Source organism: Anolis sagrei, chromosome 2 (genome assembly GCF_037176765.1).
Source record: "Anolis sagrei isolate rAnoSag1 chromosome 2, rAnoSag1.mat, whole genome shotgun sequence".
In the NCBI taxonomy this organism is placed as follows: Eukaryota; Metazoa; Chordata; class Lepidosauria; order Squamata; family Dactyloidae; genus Anolis; species Anolis sagrei.
In genome coordinates this window covers 148,428,139-148,447,603 of record NC_090022.1, presented here as the reverse complement: position 1 = coordinate 148,447,603, position 19,465 = coordinate 148,428,139, and the positions used below count along the sequence as shown (strand labels likewise).

General features: G+C 40.0%; 1 protein-coding gene across 2 annotated transcripts in view; it reads left to right on the top strand.

Annotated features, from left to right (window-relative positions):
• Positions 1 to 19,465, top strand: part of COL5A3 (collagen type V alpha 3 chain) — a 180,499-nt gene that overhangs the window by 103,103 nt on the left and 57,931 nt on the right. For both annotated transcript variants that reach the window (XM_067463950.1, XM_060763835.2), the window contains 14 exons: positions 2,711 to 2,764; positions 3,807 to 3,851; positions 4,835 to 4,888; positions 5,790 to 5,834; positions 6,024 to 6,077; positions 6,737 to 6,781; positions 7,760 to 7,813; positions 8,418 to 8,525; positions 11,142 to 11,195; positions 11,414 to 11,467; positions 13,410 to 13,454; positions 14,659 to 14,712; positions 16,089 to 16,133; positions 16,503 to 16,556. In XM_067463950.1, coding sequence (XP_067320051.1) covers positions 2,711 to 2,764; positions 3,807 to 3,851; positions 4,835 to 4,888; positions 5,790 to 5,834; positions 6,024 to 6,077; positions 6,737 to 6,781; positions 7,760 to 7,813; positions 8,418 to 8,525; positions 11,142 to 11,195; positions 11,414 to 11,467; positions 13,410 to 13,454; positions 14,659 to 14,712; positions 16,089 to 16,133; positions 16,503 to 16,556 — 765 coding nt within the window. The remainder of the gene's footprint in view (positions 1 to 2,710; positions 2,765 to 3,806; positions 3,852 to 4,834; positions 4,889 to 5,789; positions 5,835 to 6,023; positions 6,078 to 6,736; positions 6,782 to 7,759; positions 7,814 to 8,417; positions 8,526 to 11,141; positions 11,196 to 11,413; positions 11,468 to 13,409; positions 13,455 to 14,658; positions 14,713 to 16,088; positions 16,134 to 16,502; positions 16,557 to 19,465) is intronic.

The window sequence follows — 19,465 nt, the reverse complement described above, 5'->3', positions numbered from 1 at the left end:
ACAGATTTGGAAATTTTAGTTCACCTGCTATCAAAGAACAGTGTAAACCCAGCTGACAATGGATCTGGACCAAACTTGGCACACATAACCAATGTATCCAACTTTGGATACTGGTGGGGGGGTTTTTGGGGAGGGGGGGTTGACCCACGATTTTGGAAATTGTAGTTCATCTGTAATCAAAGAACACTGTGAACCCAACGAACAATGGAACTGGACCAAACTTGGCACAGAGATCCAACATGGTCTACTTTGAATACAGGTGGGGTTTGGGAGGAATTGACCTTGGATTCAAGAAGTTGTAGTTCACCTACATCCAGAGAGCACTATGAATCCAACCGATGACAGATCTGGACACTACTTGGCATACGTACCCATCTTGGCCAACTCTGAATACTGGAAAGGTTTGGGGAGGGTTGATATAGAGAAATGTGATGGTGGTGATGTTTGGATAGGGAATTGGGCTGAAACACACTTAATCCGGTTGTCCAGAGATCCATTAGACTATGGAAAATTCTGGAAATCCCTGTTAACTTGGAAGCATCCTCTGACTTTGCCTAAAGCAGGGCAAAGTCAGATTAAGACAAGAAAGCCTGAAATCCTCACTAGAATTTCCTCTACTTCAAGGGGACAGCCAGTGGTGGATTTGTGATGAGTCCAGGTTTCTTGTTAGTGCAGGCAAGGTTTTAAATGGGTTAGGGGTGGACTTTAAAAATAATCAATGCAATTTAAACCAAAAGTTTAAGTGATAGAGGAAAAACATATTGATTTATAACAGGTTTTCCATTTAATAATCCCTCTGTTTCTTGAAGGGCAGTACATACTTAATTGGTTGCTATAGTAATTAACACATGCCAGTTTGAAACTAAATGCAGCCTTTGTATTAACCAAAAGCCTAATCCAAAACCTTTGGTTATGCAGACCACATCTTCTTTGCGCTACAGAAATAGATCTGCTTAGAAGCAAAAGAGGGAGGCAATTGTGGGATAATAAATTTCTGTTTTGTCCCTGTGCGCTTAGAAGGATGCTTTAAACAAGTTCACTCATTTTGGAGATGTACATTGCAATCCAGCACAGAGTGAAGTTCGCTACTTTCTCCTTAAGTATGCTGAAGTCATTCGCTGGATTGTGCTCTAAGCTCCTAGAGTATTCCAAAAAGTAGGGTTGGTTATTACTGGGCAGAGAACTCTTTTTGTTTCTCATGGGAGGGATTGGAAAGTAAGTGCCAGCTTTCCTAACTATGTCAAATATGTTTGTTTGCCAATATAAATTCTTATGACCAATTTGTGCTCACATAAATTAGACTAGCCAGTTTCTATCCCATGCACTGAATATGCTTCTAGGGAAAATGTATCTCAGCAGTTTTTATTAGAATATAGGAAATCAAGCCCATAGTTAATCAGGTCAGGTTAGAAAGAGATAAATGTAGCCTATCTTCATAGCACCAATTTCCTATATACTTAAGGAGCAATATCTGGCTATTTCTGAAGAACTATATATACTCACATATAATTCTAGAAAATTTAGTAAAAAATGGTACCACCCCCCCCCCCCCCAATATCTACTCTCCCTTAAAATATATTTGCCTTTAAATCATGCTCTCAAGAGACAAAATAATCAGTCTTCTTTAAAAGTTAGAGAGTTGGTTTACTCACAAAACTTCATGTATATAACATACAGGCACTTTGCTTATGAATCCAGTTACAATGGGATTTTATGTAGCTTCACTGTGTAGGCAAGACAAAGCATCTTCCTTAGAAGCAATAGTCCATAGTCCAAAGGAATCTTTAAGCATACATCTTACAGAAGACTAAACTGTAATTACCTCTTCTGATGCAAAAAGATGGCTTCTACTCTCTCTTAAGAGTCTAATAGCTTCTATCCCAACTGAAGGTTAAAGCAAACACGGATCTAAAATGGCGTCATAGTCCTGAACATGTCCAGACCTGATCACATGGTCTGCAGCTCCTCCCACAACAAGGAGGTTAGGTAAAATTGCAAACCAATACACACATATAATACAATAAGCAATTATATACATAACAGACAACTAGTGGAGGCTTGAGAAGGTTTGTATTTCCAACATCTACTCTCTCCACCATGGTGTTGCCTGAGTGGGGAAATAGCATCAGTGGCCAATTCTTTAAGCATTATTTTCATTTGCTTTGTTGTTTACAACCTTTTTTTACATGCCCCTAAATTTCACTTTTGACTTATCTGTGAGTTGTATTGAAAGTTATATTTTGGGCTCCAAAACCTTCTCTTGACTTATACATGAGTCTATATGGTGTGACATTCTCCACTTGCACTGCTGAATGTTTTCATCAGGAGTGGCCAAATGAGTAATAATGATCAGTGCCATCCATGAGCAGTACTGAGCTTTAAAGGCCATTTTTGTACTATCCGCCAATGGATCAAAATGGCAAATTCAATTCCTAGTAGCCCCCAAACAGTGCAATTGGCCATTTCAAACCACCTGGCCCTGCTTAAGTATGGGACATATTCTCCTTTTTCCCCCGACTGGTCTCAAAAAGGTTTGTGGCTCATGAAACAAAAAATGTGTTTGGTAGATTTTGCCTCTTAGAGATACATGGGACAGGAGGGCAATCTATGCATGTTTCCTACTTCAGATGTATGTGCTCTTTCCTTTTTCTCTCTGGCATAAGTATCTATAGGGACACACAGACTGACTTGCAGAAGTTTCTGTTCTCAGGGCATTCAGGGTGAACCAGGACCACCTGGGCAGCAAGGAAATCCTGGACCTCAGGTATGTGTTTCTCTGGACCATGCACTTGGGGGGGGGGGGGGGGAGAAGGAGAGCGGGTACTGGGTGAGGAGCAAACTAGATCTGATGCTAAATACTGTATGTCCCTTGTTTTATGGTTGTTTGTTGCTATTGCTGTTAAAAGGTCAACTGATATGAAATGTGTGCTGCCTGTGATGATGACATACCCATAGTTCTATAGAGATACAATATGAAGGAGCTCATTAAAGAAGAATTAGCTGGGATAGGAATTTGATTTTATCTAGTTTTACAATGTAAACAATTGGCATGTATAACCAATGAATGGACACTGGCTCATACCTCAATATTTCTCCTCCTTCCATGTTTTAGTTGGGCAGTGCACCTGTTAATTCTTGGACTTGCTCCTTAGGTTTGATAAAGGGTGGTTCATTAACCACTCTTTAGAATTTAGGAATCCTTTCAAGAAATGGCAACATCGCTTTGAAGTAGGGGTAGCTGGTGAATCTGCTGCCACAGGGAAGTCTAATCGCTGTATTTTTCATTGCTACCTCTGCAGCTATTTTGAGTTGAGCAGCAGCTTTACCTTTGTCTTAATGAGGTCCAATACTGGCAGCTGCAGGAGGAAAGTTAGTTAGATCTAGAGAGGTTAGTTAGATCACTACCGAGTCACTAGACAACTCTGTGTTGAAAACCATATGGGAGTTCCTTTGTGACATTAAGGGGAACTCATTTGTGACATCATGTCCAGCCAATCAACGAACAGCTAGCTTGTGATGGAACACTGTTTTTCCTTGCACTCTACTACCCCAGGCTTGACCTTGAAGAAAAATAGGCATTTTTGAGCAGCAGGAACAATTGCAAAACAAAAATATCAAGAGCTATATCACATATTGAGAATAAACCTTTTTTAAAGTACTATGAGCAGTCCCAGTATTCTGGAAATGTTAGGTATGATTTAACACATAGAAAGGTAAGGAACAGAACAGGTTAAAGATGTTTTCCTGCCCTTTCCTTCATGATTTTTTTTATCCTATTCCCACTAATGAAACTCTCTCTGCCATAGGGTTTGCCTGGTCCCCAAGGTCATGTTGGACTTCCGGGTGAAAAAGTAAGTTAGAGCCAAGGTGTTTCTGGCTGAGCCTTGGCAATAGGTTTAGGCTTCCTGTGTACTTAATATAAACTGTTGTTTTAATAGATATTTGGGAGGATTAGCATTATCCTAGGACAGTATTTGTTTGGGCTGGGAAATTTCTAAGCTGTACAAACAAATCCTGTTATAGCCAGGATTTGTTCATAACTTGGTAATGGTGTTCTATAAGTAAGGGAATTATGTGCAACACATTACATTCCCTTTACGTAATACTGTAATGACCAAAAACATAGATCAGAATCCTATTACCACAATGTATATTGTGTTCTTCATATAGACTTAACTCTAATACAGTGACATTAGGAAACCATATTAGAAAATAGCAAAGATACATAATGGGACTCTGGCAAGAGTGTCTCAATGTGTACTGGCACACCTGATGCATAACACAACCAAAATATGTCAGTTGAAATGTACACTGACCTTGTTGTGTTTCATGACCATTGTGCATGTGTCCCAATGTGTGTTGATCACTTTGCCACCTTCTCCACACAATAACAGCACCTGCCCTTTACTGGATGAGGACATTATGGAACTGCTTAGTTCTAATTTCTTCAGATATTAAGTCCACTTGTAAAGATGCAAGTCTACAATAGGATTCTTACCGTATGAGTAGCTTTCACATGTTACTTTTTCGTTACTTTTTGGAAAGAAAAAAACACATGTTGGGCAACATGTTTTTTAAAAAAACATTTAAAAGTAAGCAAAATGTAGTGAGCAAACTAATAGGTAATTGCGAAAGAGCAATTAGAGCAACAAGTTAATTGAAAAAAATTAATGTTGTACGTTCTAGATTCACTCTTGTTAATCATTTGTCTTGATATGAAGTATAAGAAGAACCTATGAGATCATTTCTCTCAGTTCAATTACTGAAGCATTGCAGCTTCAGTAAGCCAAAGTTCACATTATTTCTTCTTGATTGTTCTTTCCATTCTTTGTAGGGTCCACCAGGAAAACCAGGAATACCAGGCCTAGCTGGTATAGATGGGCCTCCGGTAAATATATTCTTTGTTTATAGTATTTTGGAATTATGCACTGACTGGGTTCTTTGCATGGTGTACATTGTGGTAAAAACAAGAGAAAAATCTAACAGTCACACTGTAAAACAAAACAAAACAAAACAAAACACCAAAGATTTTTTTCCTGGGTTCTAATCCTTTAAAAGACAGCAAGCACTACCTTCTGCATTAGATACAACATAGGGGGAACGCTAACCCTGCAGCCATATAAGTGGAAATCTTGTATCTCACTATCAGCACCAAACCTGGTTCTATGCTTGGGTCCCAGTTAAAAATTCAGGTCTTTATTCACAATAATGTATGTGTTGCTGTGCGTTTTTTGGGCTGTATGATTTATATTATAGTGACATTCTCTTCTAACATTTTGCCTGCATCTGTGGCTGGCATCTTCAGAGGTTCAGAACCTCTGAAGATGCCAGCCACAGATGTAGATAAAACGTTAGGAGATAATGCTGTTGGAACATGACCATATAGGCTGAAAAACTCACAGCAACACATATATTATCTAGTTATTCCAGCCATGAAAGCCTTTAATAATACAATCATATATGTATCAACAGTTTTCAACACTGTTTCCCCTCTCCCCAAATTGTCATTTTTTGTATTGGAGGCCATGGAGAAGACGCTACTAACCCCACCCCACAAAAATTGAAGAACTGATTCTTCCCTTAAAACATATTCATGTTTTTTTCCAGCACTGGTTCTTGCTTTAATGGTCATGCATTTTGAGTTCCCATAAAACCAGGAAGAATACACCTTTTGCACATCCCCAGTTTAGTGGCTTTCTTCATTGAAGAGTTGAATATATTTAATCTCTTATTTTGCACCATCTCTCTAAGCAGTTACATTCACTTGCATTTCTTATATTGTTTCTTAGGGTCATCCAGGAAGAGAAGGACCGGCTGGGGAGAAAGGAGTCCAGGTAAAACTTACAGTTTGCCAAGAGAAAAAAAATATATGATGAGGAAGGATTTGGAGCTTGTGAAGTAGAGGTGGGCATTAATTCTTGCCCTGTTTTCCCACGCTCATAACTCTAAGATAGAGTGCAAATTAGAACATATGAACAAAGAGAATTTTGAGGAATAACTTTTAAATATCTTTCCTTCCCCAGGGGCCATCTGGTGCAGCAGGACCAATAGGCTACCCGGGTCCCCGGGGAGTCAAGGTAGGTGTTTGTCACCCCCATTTGACCCAGAATGAAACTGGACTAAGATTTCTCTCTTCTCCCACTCCTGTTTCAACCATAATTGGGACTACCTATGCATACTTGAAAATAAATTGCATTGCAATGTAAACCATCTACTTACAAGCTCAAATACCCTAAAACACTATATTGTGTCTAATCTTGGAAGCTAGGTGTAGCAGCCCTGGTCAGTACATGAATAGGGACCACCAATGCAGACCAAGTATGGTAGGCTATATTTCAAAGGAAAGAACTGGCAAAACCATCTCTGAATATTCCTTGCCTAAGGAAAACCTATGAAAATCATAATTTTGCCATAAATCAACAGGCAACTGAAGGCATAAACACACACGCATAAGCTCAGATTGGATATCTGAGCACCAACGTTCAGAACCCAGAGTCTCTTACTTGGTTATTTGGTCCTGTCTCTCTAGCTTTGCTTGCCACACATGTTATGCTAAATCTGGCATAATTCCATGACTTTACTAGAGCATCCGAAAGTTACCCCTTAAGACTACTATCCAGAATCCCCAGGTGCCTGGGATATTCCCAAGGCCAGTTCTTAATGTGGCTTCTGTCTTCATTCAAGATGCTGATTTTGCGTTTTGATAGCATTGTATTTCCTTCTTATCTTTCCCCAGGGGGCTTTTGGAGTGAGGGGTCTGAAAGGCAGCAAAGGTGAGAAGGTAAGTCTCCACTGAGAGTGTGAAGTTTATGTATTAGACAAGAGACATCACTGATTTCACAGACGACCTGACAACGTGTCTGAATATTTTCTCTGTTTAAGTGTCCTAGGTTCTAGATTGTATTCATTTAATTTATGAGGATTTCTAATAAAATGAGAAGCTGTTGGGTTCCTCATTGCCAGCTTTTAGAAATATAGTGCCTAGAGTGTTGGACTAAGACTAGGGATACCCAGAATCTGTTTCTTTGATTGTGGATGTGAAACTCATTAGGCAATATTTTGGCAATCACTACATCTCAGCCTGATCTAAAGTGGAGCAACTGAAAGCCCCAGATATGGTGGTTCTCATACTTCTCCAGAAGTCTGGTCTTCACCTTCCAGAATTTCAGACTATTTGCCTTGCTGAGACTTCTGGGAGATGAAGTAAAACAATCTGGAGGACTAAAGATTGTATTCATTGTATAGCAATCCTAGAAGGATTGCTATACAAAATCTTGAGCTCTCTGGAGGAGAAAAAAGATATTAATATAAGAATCAAAGAAAATATTTTGTCTCTTCTGATTATCAGAAACCCCGTGAGTATAGATCTGAGCTCAATAGTTAAATTAGATCTCTTGCATATTCTGTTATATCAGAATCTTGAAAATTAGACCCCGAGAAATTCCTCCCTTACATACACACACTTCAAAGCAGCTAAACACAATACCACAGATATTTTTACACTTCTTAGCCACCCAACTGTAATAATTAAGTGGGTGAGACCTCCACTTCTGATTTTTGAAGAAGTTACAGTTTGATCATGGGGGAAAAATATGTTGCCAAAGATCGCAAGTGTAGTTTCTTCATAGCTGCCCTTACGACCTTGTCTTCTGATTTCTTAACTGTAGTGTCCCTTTTGATCAAGGCCTGAGCCAAGGCATGGAAAATGCTTGATTATCTCAATGTCTTTATTATCTGTTTGTACCTTTCTGATTTATAGGGCGAAGATGGATTCCCTGGCTTCAAAGGTGACATGGGGCCAAAAGGTGATCGGGTGAGTATTACAGTAATAAAGAGGCCATGTGTTATAGTTGTTTACGTGTTGGCTTAAAACTCCAATGAAACCAGGGTTTGAATCCCCACTCAACTATGGAAGTCCATGCAAATCCTTATGCAATAATTCCAATATTAAACCGGGCTAAGTCCATTTGATAGAACAATTAGGCTTGTGGGAAGAACATAAGAAAAGGAAACCTAACAACCATACATTTTTCTACCTACTACTTCTTTCTAGTATTTTGCCTTATATAGAAATAATGAAACCTGGAGTGCACCATATTTTTCATGAGACACATCGTCATGTACTAGCACAGCTATAGAAAATAGTTCCTCTGACTATTTCAATTCAAGAAATCCCAAATGTTTGATAATATCACTCTCCTTGTGATATAAAAGTACCAAGCATGTTACTTTGTTAGACCAAAATGTTCAAGATGTAACAAATTAATCCATAGTCACTTCCATCATTTGGTTTCATCATTCCAGTTGCCTTGTTGAGGAGCCTCTGAATTGCTGAACTGAGAATATTTGTTTTCACCCAGAATTCCACATCCACTGCTTGTTGTGTTTCACTTAACCCCTTCATTTTTTTTGGACAGGGTGATGCTGGCCCATTGGGTGTACGTGGTGAGGATGGCCCTGAAGGACTGAAAGGCCAAGCAGGACCATTAGGTGAAGCAGGTTCTCCTGGCCTAGCTGGAGAAAAGGTGAGTGCAACGGGATACCCTAAATATAGCTGTTAGGAATATCCCACTTTGTGTCTCTCAACTGCAGATAATTCTGTGTCCTTTATTTTCTTCTTAAAGTTTAATACATGCCGCCACCAAATATAGAACTCTTCCACAGGCTACCACCTTATATGTGTAGTTTGGGTGAGAGGCACGTAGAGACTTTTGTTTGGTATGAACAAAGAAAGATTTTATTTATTTCTGTAGAACAGGCACAGAAGCTTAATGGTTGCAGTAATACTTGTACGCAGCGTTATGGTTTCAGAAGTAGTTCAGTGCTTGAATTACAGGTTCCAGTCAAAACCTTTAAAACCTAAGAAACGTTTAGTTCTCCACTAAACAGTTCCTTCAATCCAAACAGCCCTATCACCAGGGTCTGTCTAAAACAATAGTTCTTCTTTGAAGTAACTATTATATAACACAAGCTAAACTTCCTCCCTTTTCAAAACCCAAAACTCCAAACTGCCAACTCCCAACTCCTAACTCCTAACTGACAATAAAATGGCTCCTTTTTTTCTTGCCTCATCTAAGCTCCGCCCACTTTCTCCCTCCAAGGCTATCGACCAATCAAGTGGCGACACACACCCTCAAGGCTGCCTATTGGCTCCGTCCCATCTTGGCTTTGTCTTAACAAAATGGATGCCTGTTGGCTCCGCCCCCTCTTGGCTTTGTGTTAACAAAATGGATGCCTGTTGGCTCCGCCTCCTCTTATCTCTGTATTAACAAAATGGATGCCTGTTGGCTCTGCCCCCTCTTGTCTTTGTGTTAACAAAATGGATGCCTTCTGGCTCTGCCCCCTCTTAGCTCTGTGCCAAGAAAATGGCTGCCTAGCTTTTGACCTTCAAGGAACTAAACACCAGCCCTATACAGTAGGCCAGTACGTTACAGTGAGCAATCCCATCAATCTTTCTGTGTTTGTTTGTTAGGGAAACAAGAACTTATTTACCCATCTTGTTGGTTATTGTCTACCACATTTTGAAAAGCAAAAAAGAGGACACGTGTATTGGCTGATTATTCTAACCTACTAGTTATTGTGATGACTCTCACTTTCAGTTGTTATGCTGTTGCAATGAGCCAATTTGCTTTTGACTCATGGCAACCCTAAAGTGAAGCTCTCATGGGGAGTTCTGAGGCTGAGAGCATGTGACTTTCCCAGATTTATCTAGTGGATTTTCAGGGCTTACTTTAATACCCTTACTATGTAAGCTCTGATGATTGCTAATATTCTTAAACTTTATTGGATTTAAATAACAGCCATTTTGTCTTATCCTTTCCCCTTTCCTGTCTGTCCCCTACCGTGTCAAGCCACCCTGTGCCATCACCATCAGACAGCCAGAAGGCCACTCTACTTCCTCACTCTGTTAACCCACCTTCCCCTTTAGAGTGAGTCTCCCTTCCTTCTCCCAAGTCACACTCTTTCACTTTCTGAGCACTTCACTTAGCTGAGTTCTGTCTCTTTTCTTAGTGAAGCTCTATATCAGGCCTGCACAACATATAGCAAGTGGGCTGCATACAGCTCTCACAAGCTGTTGGTGTGCCCTTCAGAGTGCTGCCCATGGCTCGAAGTGGGGTATAGCACAGTTCCTGACTAAACATAATTTAAATACATATACTAACATGCATAATATTTTAGCACAGCAAGCCAAACCTGTTTTCTGCAGAAAAATCCTGCAGATTGAATGTCAGCAATTCAAGTCCAGGTCAGGGTGAACACCTGCTGTTAGCCCCAGCTCACCTACTCACCTAGCAGGTTGAAAGCAGAAATGCGAGTAGATAAAATAGATACCACTTTTAGCAGGGAGATAATAAAGGTGCCCTTAAGGACACTGATCAATCGGAGGAAAGCTCCTCGGCATGTAAGATGGAGTGACAGCCCAACCCCCCCCCCCCCCGCCCATGGCCAGAATCAAGCACAGCCTCCAAGATGCTGGAAATAAGTTGGAAAAAAACTGCCTTTACCTCTGTTTGTGTTGTGTATCCTTGCTAATTGTACAATAGCGTTGAATGTTTGCCATATGTGTGTTCTGTAAAGCCACTCTGAGTCCTCTTCGGAGTGAGAAGGGTGGATATAAATACTGTAAATAAATAAATAGTAAGATTAAAACACCTATTGCCATACATAGATGAAAATGGGAAGACAGCCAGGAAGAAGTTACAGTGGCAGGTAATAGGCTGTGGAGTAATAGTGGAGAGATGTTTAAAATCCCTGGACATTTTAGAAATGTTATTTTTGTTGTGCGTCTTCAAGCCATTTCCAGTTTTGTGATCCTAAAGTGAACCTAGCAAACCCTGTTCTCTTTATGCTCTGACCACAACATCATGCTGGCTTTTTAGAAATAAACCCAAATTAAAATTTTAGTTCTGAAAATGAAGATATGAAAAAAGGCCAGTCTGCACTTAGTGGAGCGGTTCTGTCTATCTCCTGCAATTCTTTAAAAACAATGAATTGAAAAATGCTTGAGGTTGAATTTGGGGATTTCTATATACAAGGCATGTACTCTGCCACTGGATTGTAGTCTCTTTGTGTAAACATGTCTTCTGTATTCCCTAACTCTCAAGGCACATAATGTTTCTAACTTTCTCCTCTTTCTGCAGGGCAAATTGGGAGTGCCAGGCCTCCCTGGCTACCCTGGCCGCCAAGGACCTAAGGTAAAAGTGAGAGGATAGTGGGGGCCTCATCTACACTGCCACATAATTAGTTTAATTGCATTGAACTGGATTATATGAGTCTATACTGTTATGTAATGTGGTTCAATGCAGTTAAACTTCATTCTGAAATAGCATTATATGGGAGTGTATATGAATCCTGGGATAAGGGATACCATTCTTATACTTCTTGTTTACTGACCTTGCATTTTTTTACATAGGGCTCAACTGGATTCCCTGGACCCCTAGGCCTCATTGGAGAAAAGGGCAAACGAGTGAGTAGAGTGGGGTGTAATGGGAGATAAAAAGGTAAAGGTTTCCTCTTGACATTAAGTCTAGTTGTGTCTGACTCTGGGAGGTGGTGTTCATTTCCATTTCTAAGCCGAAGAGTCGGCGTTGTCCATAAACACTTTCTAGATCATGTGGCTGGCATGACTACATGGAGCGCTGTTACCTTTCCGCCAGAGTGATACCTATTGATCTACTTACTTTTGCATGTTTTTGAACTGCTAGTTTGGCAGAAGCTGGGGCTAACAGCGGGAGCTTACTCCACTCCCTGGATTTGAACCACCAACCTTTCAGTCAGCAAGTTCAGCAGCTCAGCAGTTTAACCTACTGCGCCACCGGGAGAATGGGAGATACATATTGAAAATTAAGCAAAGGAAGATGATGTAGTCAATGTGTATTGAAATGGGAGATGAGGATGGTAATAGTTTTTGGGAGAACTTGGTGCTGGATGAAATTATGACAGATTTAATGAGAAAGTACACCTCAGTACGTGTAGAATAATTTGCCATTTTCATCACTTTAAGCAATTTCAATCCCTATACATATTAGATAAAGTACACATAATGCCTTTCAGGTGCAGCAAACAAAGTGCCCCCTCCACAGCATTTCATATCTGGTTTGTTTAAATATTCAAGAGGTGAATCAGAGTTTAAAGTGAGCTGAAAGAAAGTTCACAATAAGATGCAACTCCTTGATTTAAGCTCTCTTCTTTTCAAGGATAAGGAGTCACTTAAACACGACACATTTAATACTACACATGACCCACAGCAGGGATAAGCAATGGGGGCCATTTTCTGACCCTTTGATCTTCCAGGGACAGCAGGGACTGGCATAATTTGCTACAGAATAAAAACAACTTCACTGCTGGTTTCCTTTTTAAAGATTAAAGAGTTTAAAGGAGCTGGCAACCTTTTCAAAAAGATACAATTCCCTGGAGATTTTTATAAAAATGTTATTTATCTATTTATTTCATTTTTTGCAAATCATTTTGAGAGATGACATCTGTTCATCTCTTGTATTCGGTGACTGTGGCCCTTCAGGTATTACTGGACCACTCAGACTTATACTAATGGGAGCTATACTACAAAACATATGGGCCAGAAGTAACTTGAGGACATAAACTTGAACAAATTGCACAACACATAGAGGGCCAAAAAAAAAAAAAAAATCACCATTGTACAATTGATGGATTCTGCTGATAGCAGTGAAAGTAGAGTTGTTCAAATAGCATGTTTATCTATGTCTCAACCTTACAAGTTACACATTGTGTATTATGGGAGTGCATGCCATACTTTATAATGTGCTTGTGCATCCTTCGCATTGTGATTATGCATTGTAGTTGTGCACAGGGGCGGCTCAACCCATTACACAAAGTAAGCATTCCCAGTATAGTTGATTTTGGCCAGGGACGTTCTTGAGGCATTCTTGGGGAAAAATAGACCTTGACATATGCGAGTTGTAGTTACTGAGATGTATAATTCACCTACAATCAAAGAGCATTCTGCACTCCACCAATGATGGAATTGAACCAAATATGGCACACAGAACTCCCACGACTAACAGAATATATATATATCAGTGATTGGTTGGGGGGGGGGGGGGGCACCAAAATACTGTTTGCTTACCGTTGAAAATTACCTAGGGCCGCCTCTGGTTGTGCATCCTACATTCTCCATTGTAGGATGCATCATTTTGGGGGTATCACAAAATAATATACAGTTGCCATGGTACTTGGGGGTTACATAGTGCTACCATGGAATATGTACAGATACGTGGTTTTTATTCTATGCTAAGGGCATGTTAGATTGATATCCCCAACAAGCACAGTTGTCCGGCTGTGATGTAGCATATCATGTAGGATAATATGTGAATACAATACATTACATAATTCCTTTTGCTTTCTCACTGTTCTTCTCTTCTTTTTTTCAGGGCAAAGCTGGCCAAGCTGGGCAAACTGGACAACGCGGTCCCTCGGTGAGCTTTGACCTGAGATGACTCCACTGAGATTCTCACATTCATAGAATTTCCAGTTGTGTTTATAGATAATGAAGATGCTGAATTCCTTTGTATTTAAATTTGATATGACTCACAACTATCTGGTTAAAAAAAGAAAACACTGGTACAAGAAGAGGGAGAAAAAGAGCATGGTAGGAAGAGCAAAATCTCTCAAATTTTCTTTATAAGCACTGCTGTGAAGAGATGAACTGTCCTGGAAGCTATAGCATCCTTTCTTTCTGTAGCCCAAGGGTGAGCCGCTATCAGAGGCTTTAGGAGCCTTATTGGCCTCCTCTCAAGAGACCATGGAGGGCTAAAACTCACAACACTAATGCCTCTTGGATGGCATTTCAACATATTTCTTGTCCTAGCCATAGGCATTGTAAGTTCAGGAGAAGCCTTTTCCTTACAACCGGGGCTCAAAGCTCACTTCCTGTATACTTCCTATTTTTTAAGAAAAGGTCAGTCCTGGGTGGGGACTAATGGTGAAGGAGATAAAAAGAGATAAAAATGGTGAAAATTTTTGAAATGGTGTGTGTGGATAAATTAGCTATGTTGAATAGGGAGAAAATAGAGAAGAACTTTGCTAAGGAATGGGAACTATCTTTGAACTTTGTGGGAAAAGGGAAAATATTCTAGAATAGGTTCCATAATTTGGTCTTTGTTAGAATTTTTGTTTATAATTTTTAGGTGTTGATTCTTGTGCTAGAGGGACAAATGGGGGATTTTTTTACTCTGGTGGTTCTCAACCTGTGGTCCGCGGACCGCAAGAATTAAAGTACGGTTTGTGGCTTCACTGTTACTACACCGTTGCAATGAGAGTGCCTCATCTCACAAAACCTTCTTATAGTGCCAAGGTTTATTAAATATGGTTTTGTATGGGCGAACAGATAGTGACTACTTGATGGCATATGTTCTGTATCAGAAACTAGAGCTGATGTGGCCTATCCAATGCAGTTTTATGAATCAGCACCCCAAATCACCAAACCGAATGTAAAGTTGATCAAAAACTGATTCATAACCCCTTTGCTACTAATGTTGGAGAATGGTGCCTGATCAAAGTATCCAACGGCTTGCACATATAACAACACACCCTTCTCCTCTGCCTTGGGGTATATTTAAAGCCCAGTCAAATCCACATCCATGGACAGTATTACTATCAGATATTCCTTCTTTCTCCCAGGGACCTCCAGGTGAGCGGGGTTTGCCAGGATCCACAGGAAAACCAGGACCAAAGGTATTTTTTGTTGTATGCCCAGTTTTTATGCTCTTGGACGTTTGCTGGAGGGTGTCTGTCTGTCCTGTCTGTCTGTCTATCTATCTATCTATCTATCTATCTATCTATCTATCTATCTATCTATCTGTCTGTAAAGCCACACTTTATTCTCCCTACCTGAACACAGCACATTTCTTCTGCATCATTTATTTGTGAGGACTCATGACAGTGTCTTTTTGGTCTTTGTCTGCCATGTCTCTTAAGAAACAACCCTTAGGCACATTGGCCTGGCTGTCTTGAAGCTCCTTGCTTTTTTGCCACTCACAACTCCCTCTTTGTTACATAATTCCAATAGTGCTAAATAAGGACATAAAGAACATTGGCAATTTTTCTCATCTTCAAAGAGATGAGGTGGCTCGTGACAATGAATTTTCAAATGTTGCTTCAAAAAATGTTCTGCCACTGCACAATGCTTTTTTGCTTTGCAGCAGATGTGTGCAAAACTATGGGGGGGGGGGTGGGGGGTTGGTGGGGATTTTCCCATGAAAACAGGAAATTATGACTAGAATGTTCCTAAATGAGAAAAGTCATTAAAAAGCCACAAAACGTTCTGCAGTCTTACCCAACATAGAGGGAGGACCTGAATTTTTCACCTAACTGGGAAAATGAATGAATGAATGAATATGAAATAAGTAGCAATTTACATCCCCATTGCTGAATTAACCTTCAGTAAGCACACTGATAAAGAATCTACACAGGGAGTTAAATCATATGGTACATCATAGTTCCTGGGACTATACATGATTTCTAGCTTATTACTTTCCCCAATGTTCTAGTCTTCTACACTCATGATGATTTTGTGGTTGTGGGTGTACTGTCGAAAAACATTTGGACTTGCAGCTTCAGGTTGATGATTATAACTGAATGTTTTTCCACATTGCATCCACAACCACAAAATCCTTTATAAGTGTAGAAGGGTAGAACTTTGGGGAAAACAGTAAGTTACTGCTCTCTTCTTGTAGTCCAAGTTGTTTTTAATTGGCAGGAAAGTTTGGACTAGAGCAGTTTCTCAAACTGTATTCCTCCAGATGTTTTGAACTTCGGCTCCCATAATTCCTAACAGCTGGTAAGATGGTTGGGATTTCTGGAGCTGAAGTCCAAAACACCTGGAGGAGCACAGTTTCAGAAACACTGTACTACAGGAATGTTCAAACATGGTATCCAGAATTTGCAGAGACAGAAGCTTTTGCTCCATTGTATTTGCCTGACTGTAGTTTCTAAGCCCCATTGTCTTTAGCTTCATTCTAATGAGATAATTTTGTATTTTAGTGCTCAGCTCATTTGTTTCCTACCAATTCTTAATTTAGTTTTGTTCTCATTGTTGTTGCTTTCTACAGGGTGATTCTGGCCATGATGGGGCTCCCGGAATTGCAGGGGAAAAGGTGGGTAAAATCATCAAAATCTTTATAAATAAGACTAAATTTGAGAAGATTAGGTTTGGAAGAATCTTATCTTCATTGTGTGGCCAAAATCTGTCACCAGAAGAGACATTGTGATATCATAGAACTCATGATGTCATAAAAGCCCCTGAAGTCATGGAAGCTGAAGTAGTTCTTCAGACAGGGAAGGTGTGATTGACAAGAACTGGCTTGAAAAGTAAAATTGAATGCTGCTAGTGAAGTGTAAGTTTTCATGTGATGTCTTGTGACCGAAGCTATGATGAAGTGAGTATGAAAGGGAGGAGACAAGAAGCAAGGCAAGGAAACTAAAGGAAGCATCTCAAAGTAACTTTCATCTCCCTCATTCCACAGGGTCCTCCTGGACCACAAGGCCCCAATGGATTTCCAGGACCTAAAGGGCCACCTGTAAGTACCCCATTCTTCTGATGAACATGGGCAAATAAATGACATTTTTATGATGGCTAGACTTGATCACTAGTGCCTTGGAAATTAGGTAGTTGGATAGGAAGAATCAGGTTTTCACTCATGGAGGTATTTTGGAGGATTCAATTCATGTCCCACTTCTCTTATAGTAAAAATCCTTTCAGGATCACTTGCAGGATGGAATCTATACCAACTCATCAATGTACTTTCAAGTTAATGTCTTGTATTCTCTGGAAACCTCTGATACCAATGCCTTTAAACTGACTGAATGTCAATGAATGTGCTTTTTGCAAGTGATTGTATCAGTATGTTTGTAACTGGGAAAGCATGCAAATAACCATGCAATAGGTTTTCAAGTCTGGGAACCATATGATTTTCAGCACAAAGGGTGCATCAACACTGTAGAATTAATGCAGTGTGATACCGTTTTAACTGGCATGCATCAAAGTCATGGAATCCTGGGATTTGTAGTTTGGTAAGGCATCATTGGAGAAAAGGGCAAACAAGTGAGTAGAGTGAAGTGGAATGGGAGATAAAAAGGTTTCCCCTTAACATTAATTCGAGTCATGTTTAACTCTGGGGGGTGGTGCTCATTTCCATTTCTAAGCTGAAGAGCCGGCGTCATCTGTAGTTGCCTCCAAAGTCATGTGGCCAGCATGACTGCATGGAGCACCGTTACCTTCCTGCAGAAGCGGTACCTATTGATCTACTCACACTTGCATGTTTTCAAATTGCTAATTTGGCAGAAGCTTGGCCTAACAAAGGGAGCTCACTCAACTCCTCGGATTCAAACCGCCAACCTTTTGCTCAGCAAGTTCAGCAGCTCAGCGGTTCAATCCACTGTGCCACCAAAAAAGGGGACAGTCAAACTATTATTTTACTGCAAATCTAATAAAGATACATGATTCAAGGGCCACACATGGAAAGCCACAGAAATGGTAGACATTTACATTGAGATCACCAAATTATAACATAGCACTGGTCCCCATAAACTATTTTCCCTATGGTCATGGCTCCGTATGTGAGGTTAGCTATTGTATCCCTGCTTCCACTTTATTCACAGTACCTGCTTAGAAAAAAATGTAAAACTAGGAACTTGCAACCTGAAATATGGCTTTCTTAAGTTTCGTTCTTAGTTGATACCAGGGGCAGGACCGGGAAACCCATTTTTCTTCTTCAAAGCAAGGAACACAAATGTGGCCATTTAATTTTGAATGCTTTGATGTGAATATTGAGCAGACCTATCAGGGAACAAAGGGGAATATCTGCTGCTAAAATGCTGCAATGGTCTAAAGCCCTGCTTGCACATAAGTGATCCAGAAATGTGCATATCTCTGGATATCTTATAGATCAAAAGAATACTTTTTTAAAGAAAGCAAGTAATGGGGAAAAATAGATTTCCTAATGAGAATAATCTTGGGTAGGTAACTATCTTTATAGTTCAGGACATACCTCTGTGTGCAAACACTCAAAAATGATTTTTTTTGTGAGGGGGGGGGGGGGTACATAGAAAATGGCATTTTCTGACCAGAAAGCAAATTTCTTGCCCATAAAGAATGGTTTACTGTGTAAAATATAACATTTATGTGCAGGAAATTTAGGTTTTTGCACAGTAAAATCAGTTTTCTATGCAAATCACCTTTTCTCCATACAGTCCTTGAAAACTGCATTATTTTCAAAGACTTGCTCACTTTGGAGACAAATAGGGTGAAATTATTCATGTTTACCTAAGGGGACAAATTTATGATGATTTATATCCTTAATGCTCTGCCATTTCCCCTATCTCACTGGTTTCTGTTTTATTTCTGCACCTATTAGAATAAATGGAGCCCCCGGTGGCACAGCGGGTTAAACTGCTGAACTGCTGAACTTGCTGACCAAAAGGTTAGCAGCTCAAATCTGGGAAGTGGTATGAGCTCCCGCTGTTAAACCCAGCTTCTGCCAACCTAGCAGTTCAAAAACATACAAATGTGAGTAGATCAATAGGAACTGCTCCGTCGGGAAGGTAATGGCACTCCATGCACTTATATCAGCCATGTGATCTTGGAAGCATCTATGGACAAAGCCGGCTCTTCAGCTTAGAAATGGAGATGAACACCACCCCCAGAGTCAGACATAGCTAGACTTCATGTCAAGGGGAAACCTGTACCTTTACCTATTAGAATAAATGGAAGAAATTTACCTATACCAACTAAGGTGTATTTATTTATATACGGTATTTCTATTCCACCATTCTCAAGCCCGAAGGTGACTCAAGGTGACTTACAAATTAGCAACAATTCAATGCCATAACAATTCACAATATACAATTAAAACATTTAAAACAACATTATAAAATCAATTAAAATCAATTAAAAACATGTAATGACTAATGTCTTCCTGTTAATCTCATATTAGCGTAGCATCATCTAAGCCGTTCCATATTTCATTCTTTCATAGTTCAATGTTTATCTGTTATGCTGCATTTCCAAAAGCTTGCTCAAAGAGCCAGGTTTTTACTTTTTTTTTGGAAATTCAGGAGGTAGGGAGCTGATTTAATATCCCAAGGGAGGGAGTTCCACAGCCGAGGGGCCACCACTGAGAAGGCCCTGTTTCTCATCCCCGCCAGACATGCCTGTGAAGAAAGCGGGATCAAGAGCAGGGCCTACCCAGACGAAGAAGCTTACCAGGGTATTCAAAAAAGTTTGGAAAAGTTTTTAAACTTCCACTTCCCAGAATTCCTAAGCATGGTCAATTGTTACCCAAACAAGGTTTGCTCTTTCTGGTGGAACAAAAGGTTTTGATCCAGCAGATCTAAGACTGCCCACTTTTGTGTGTTCCAACTGTGTATTGTTTGCAGCAGAACTGTCAGGAAGCTACTCAATTGTACGTGAACTTGTTTCAAACTTTTT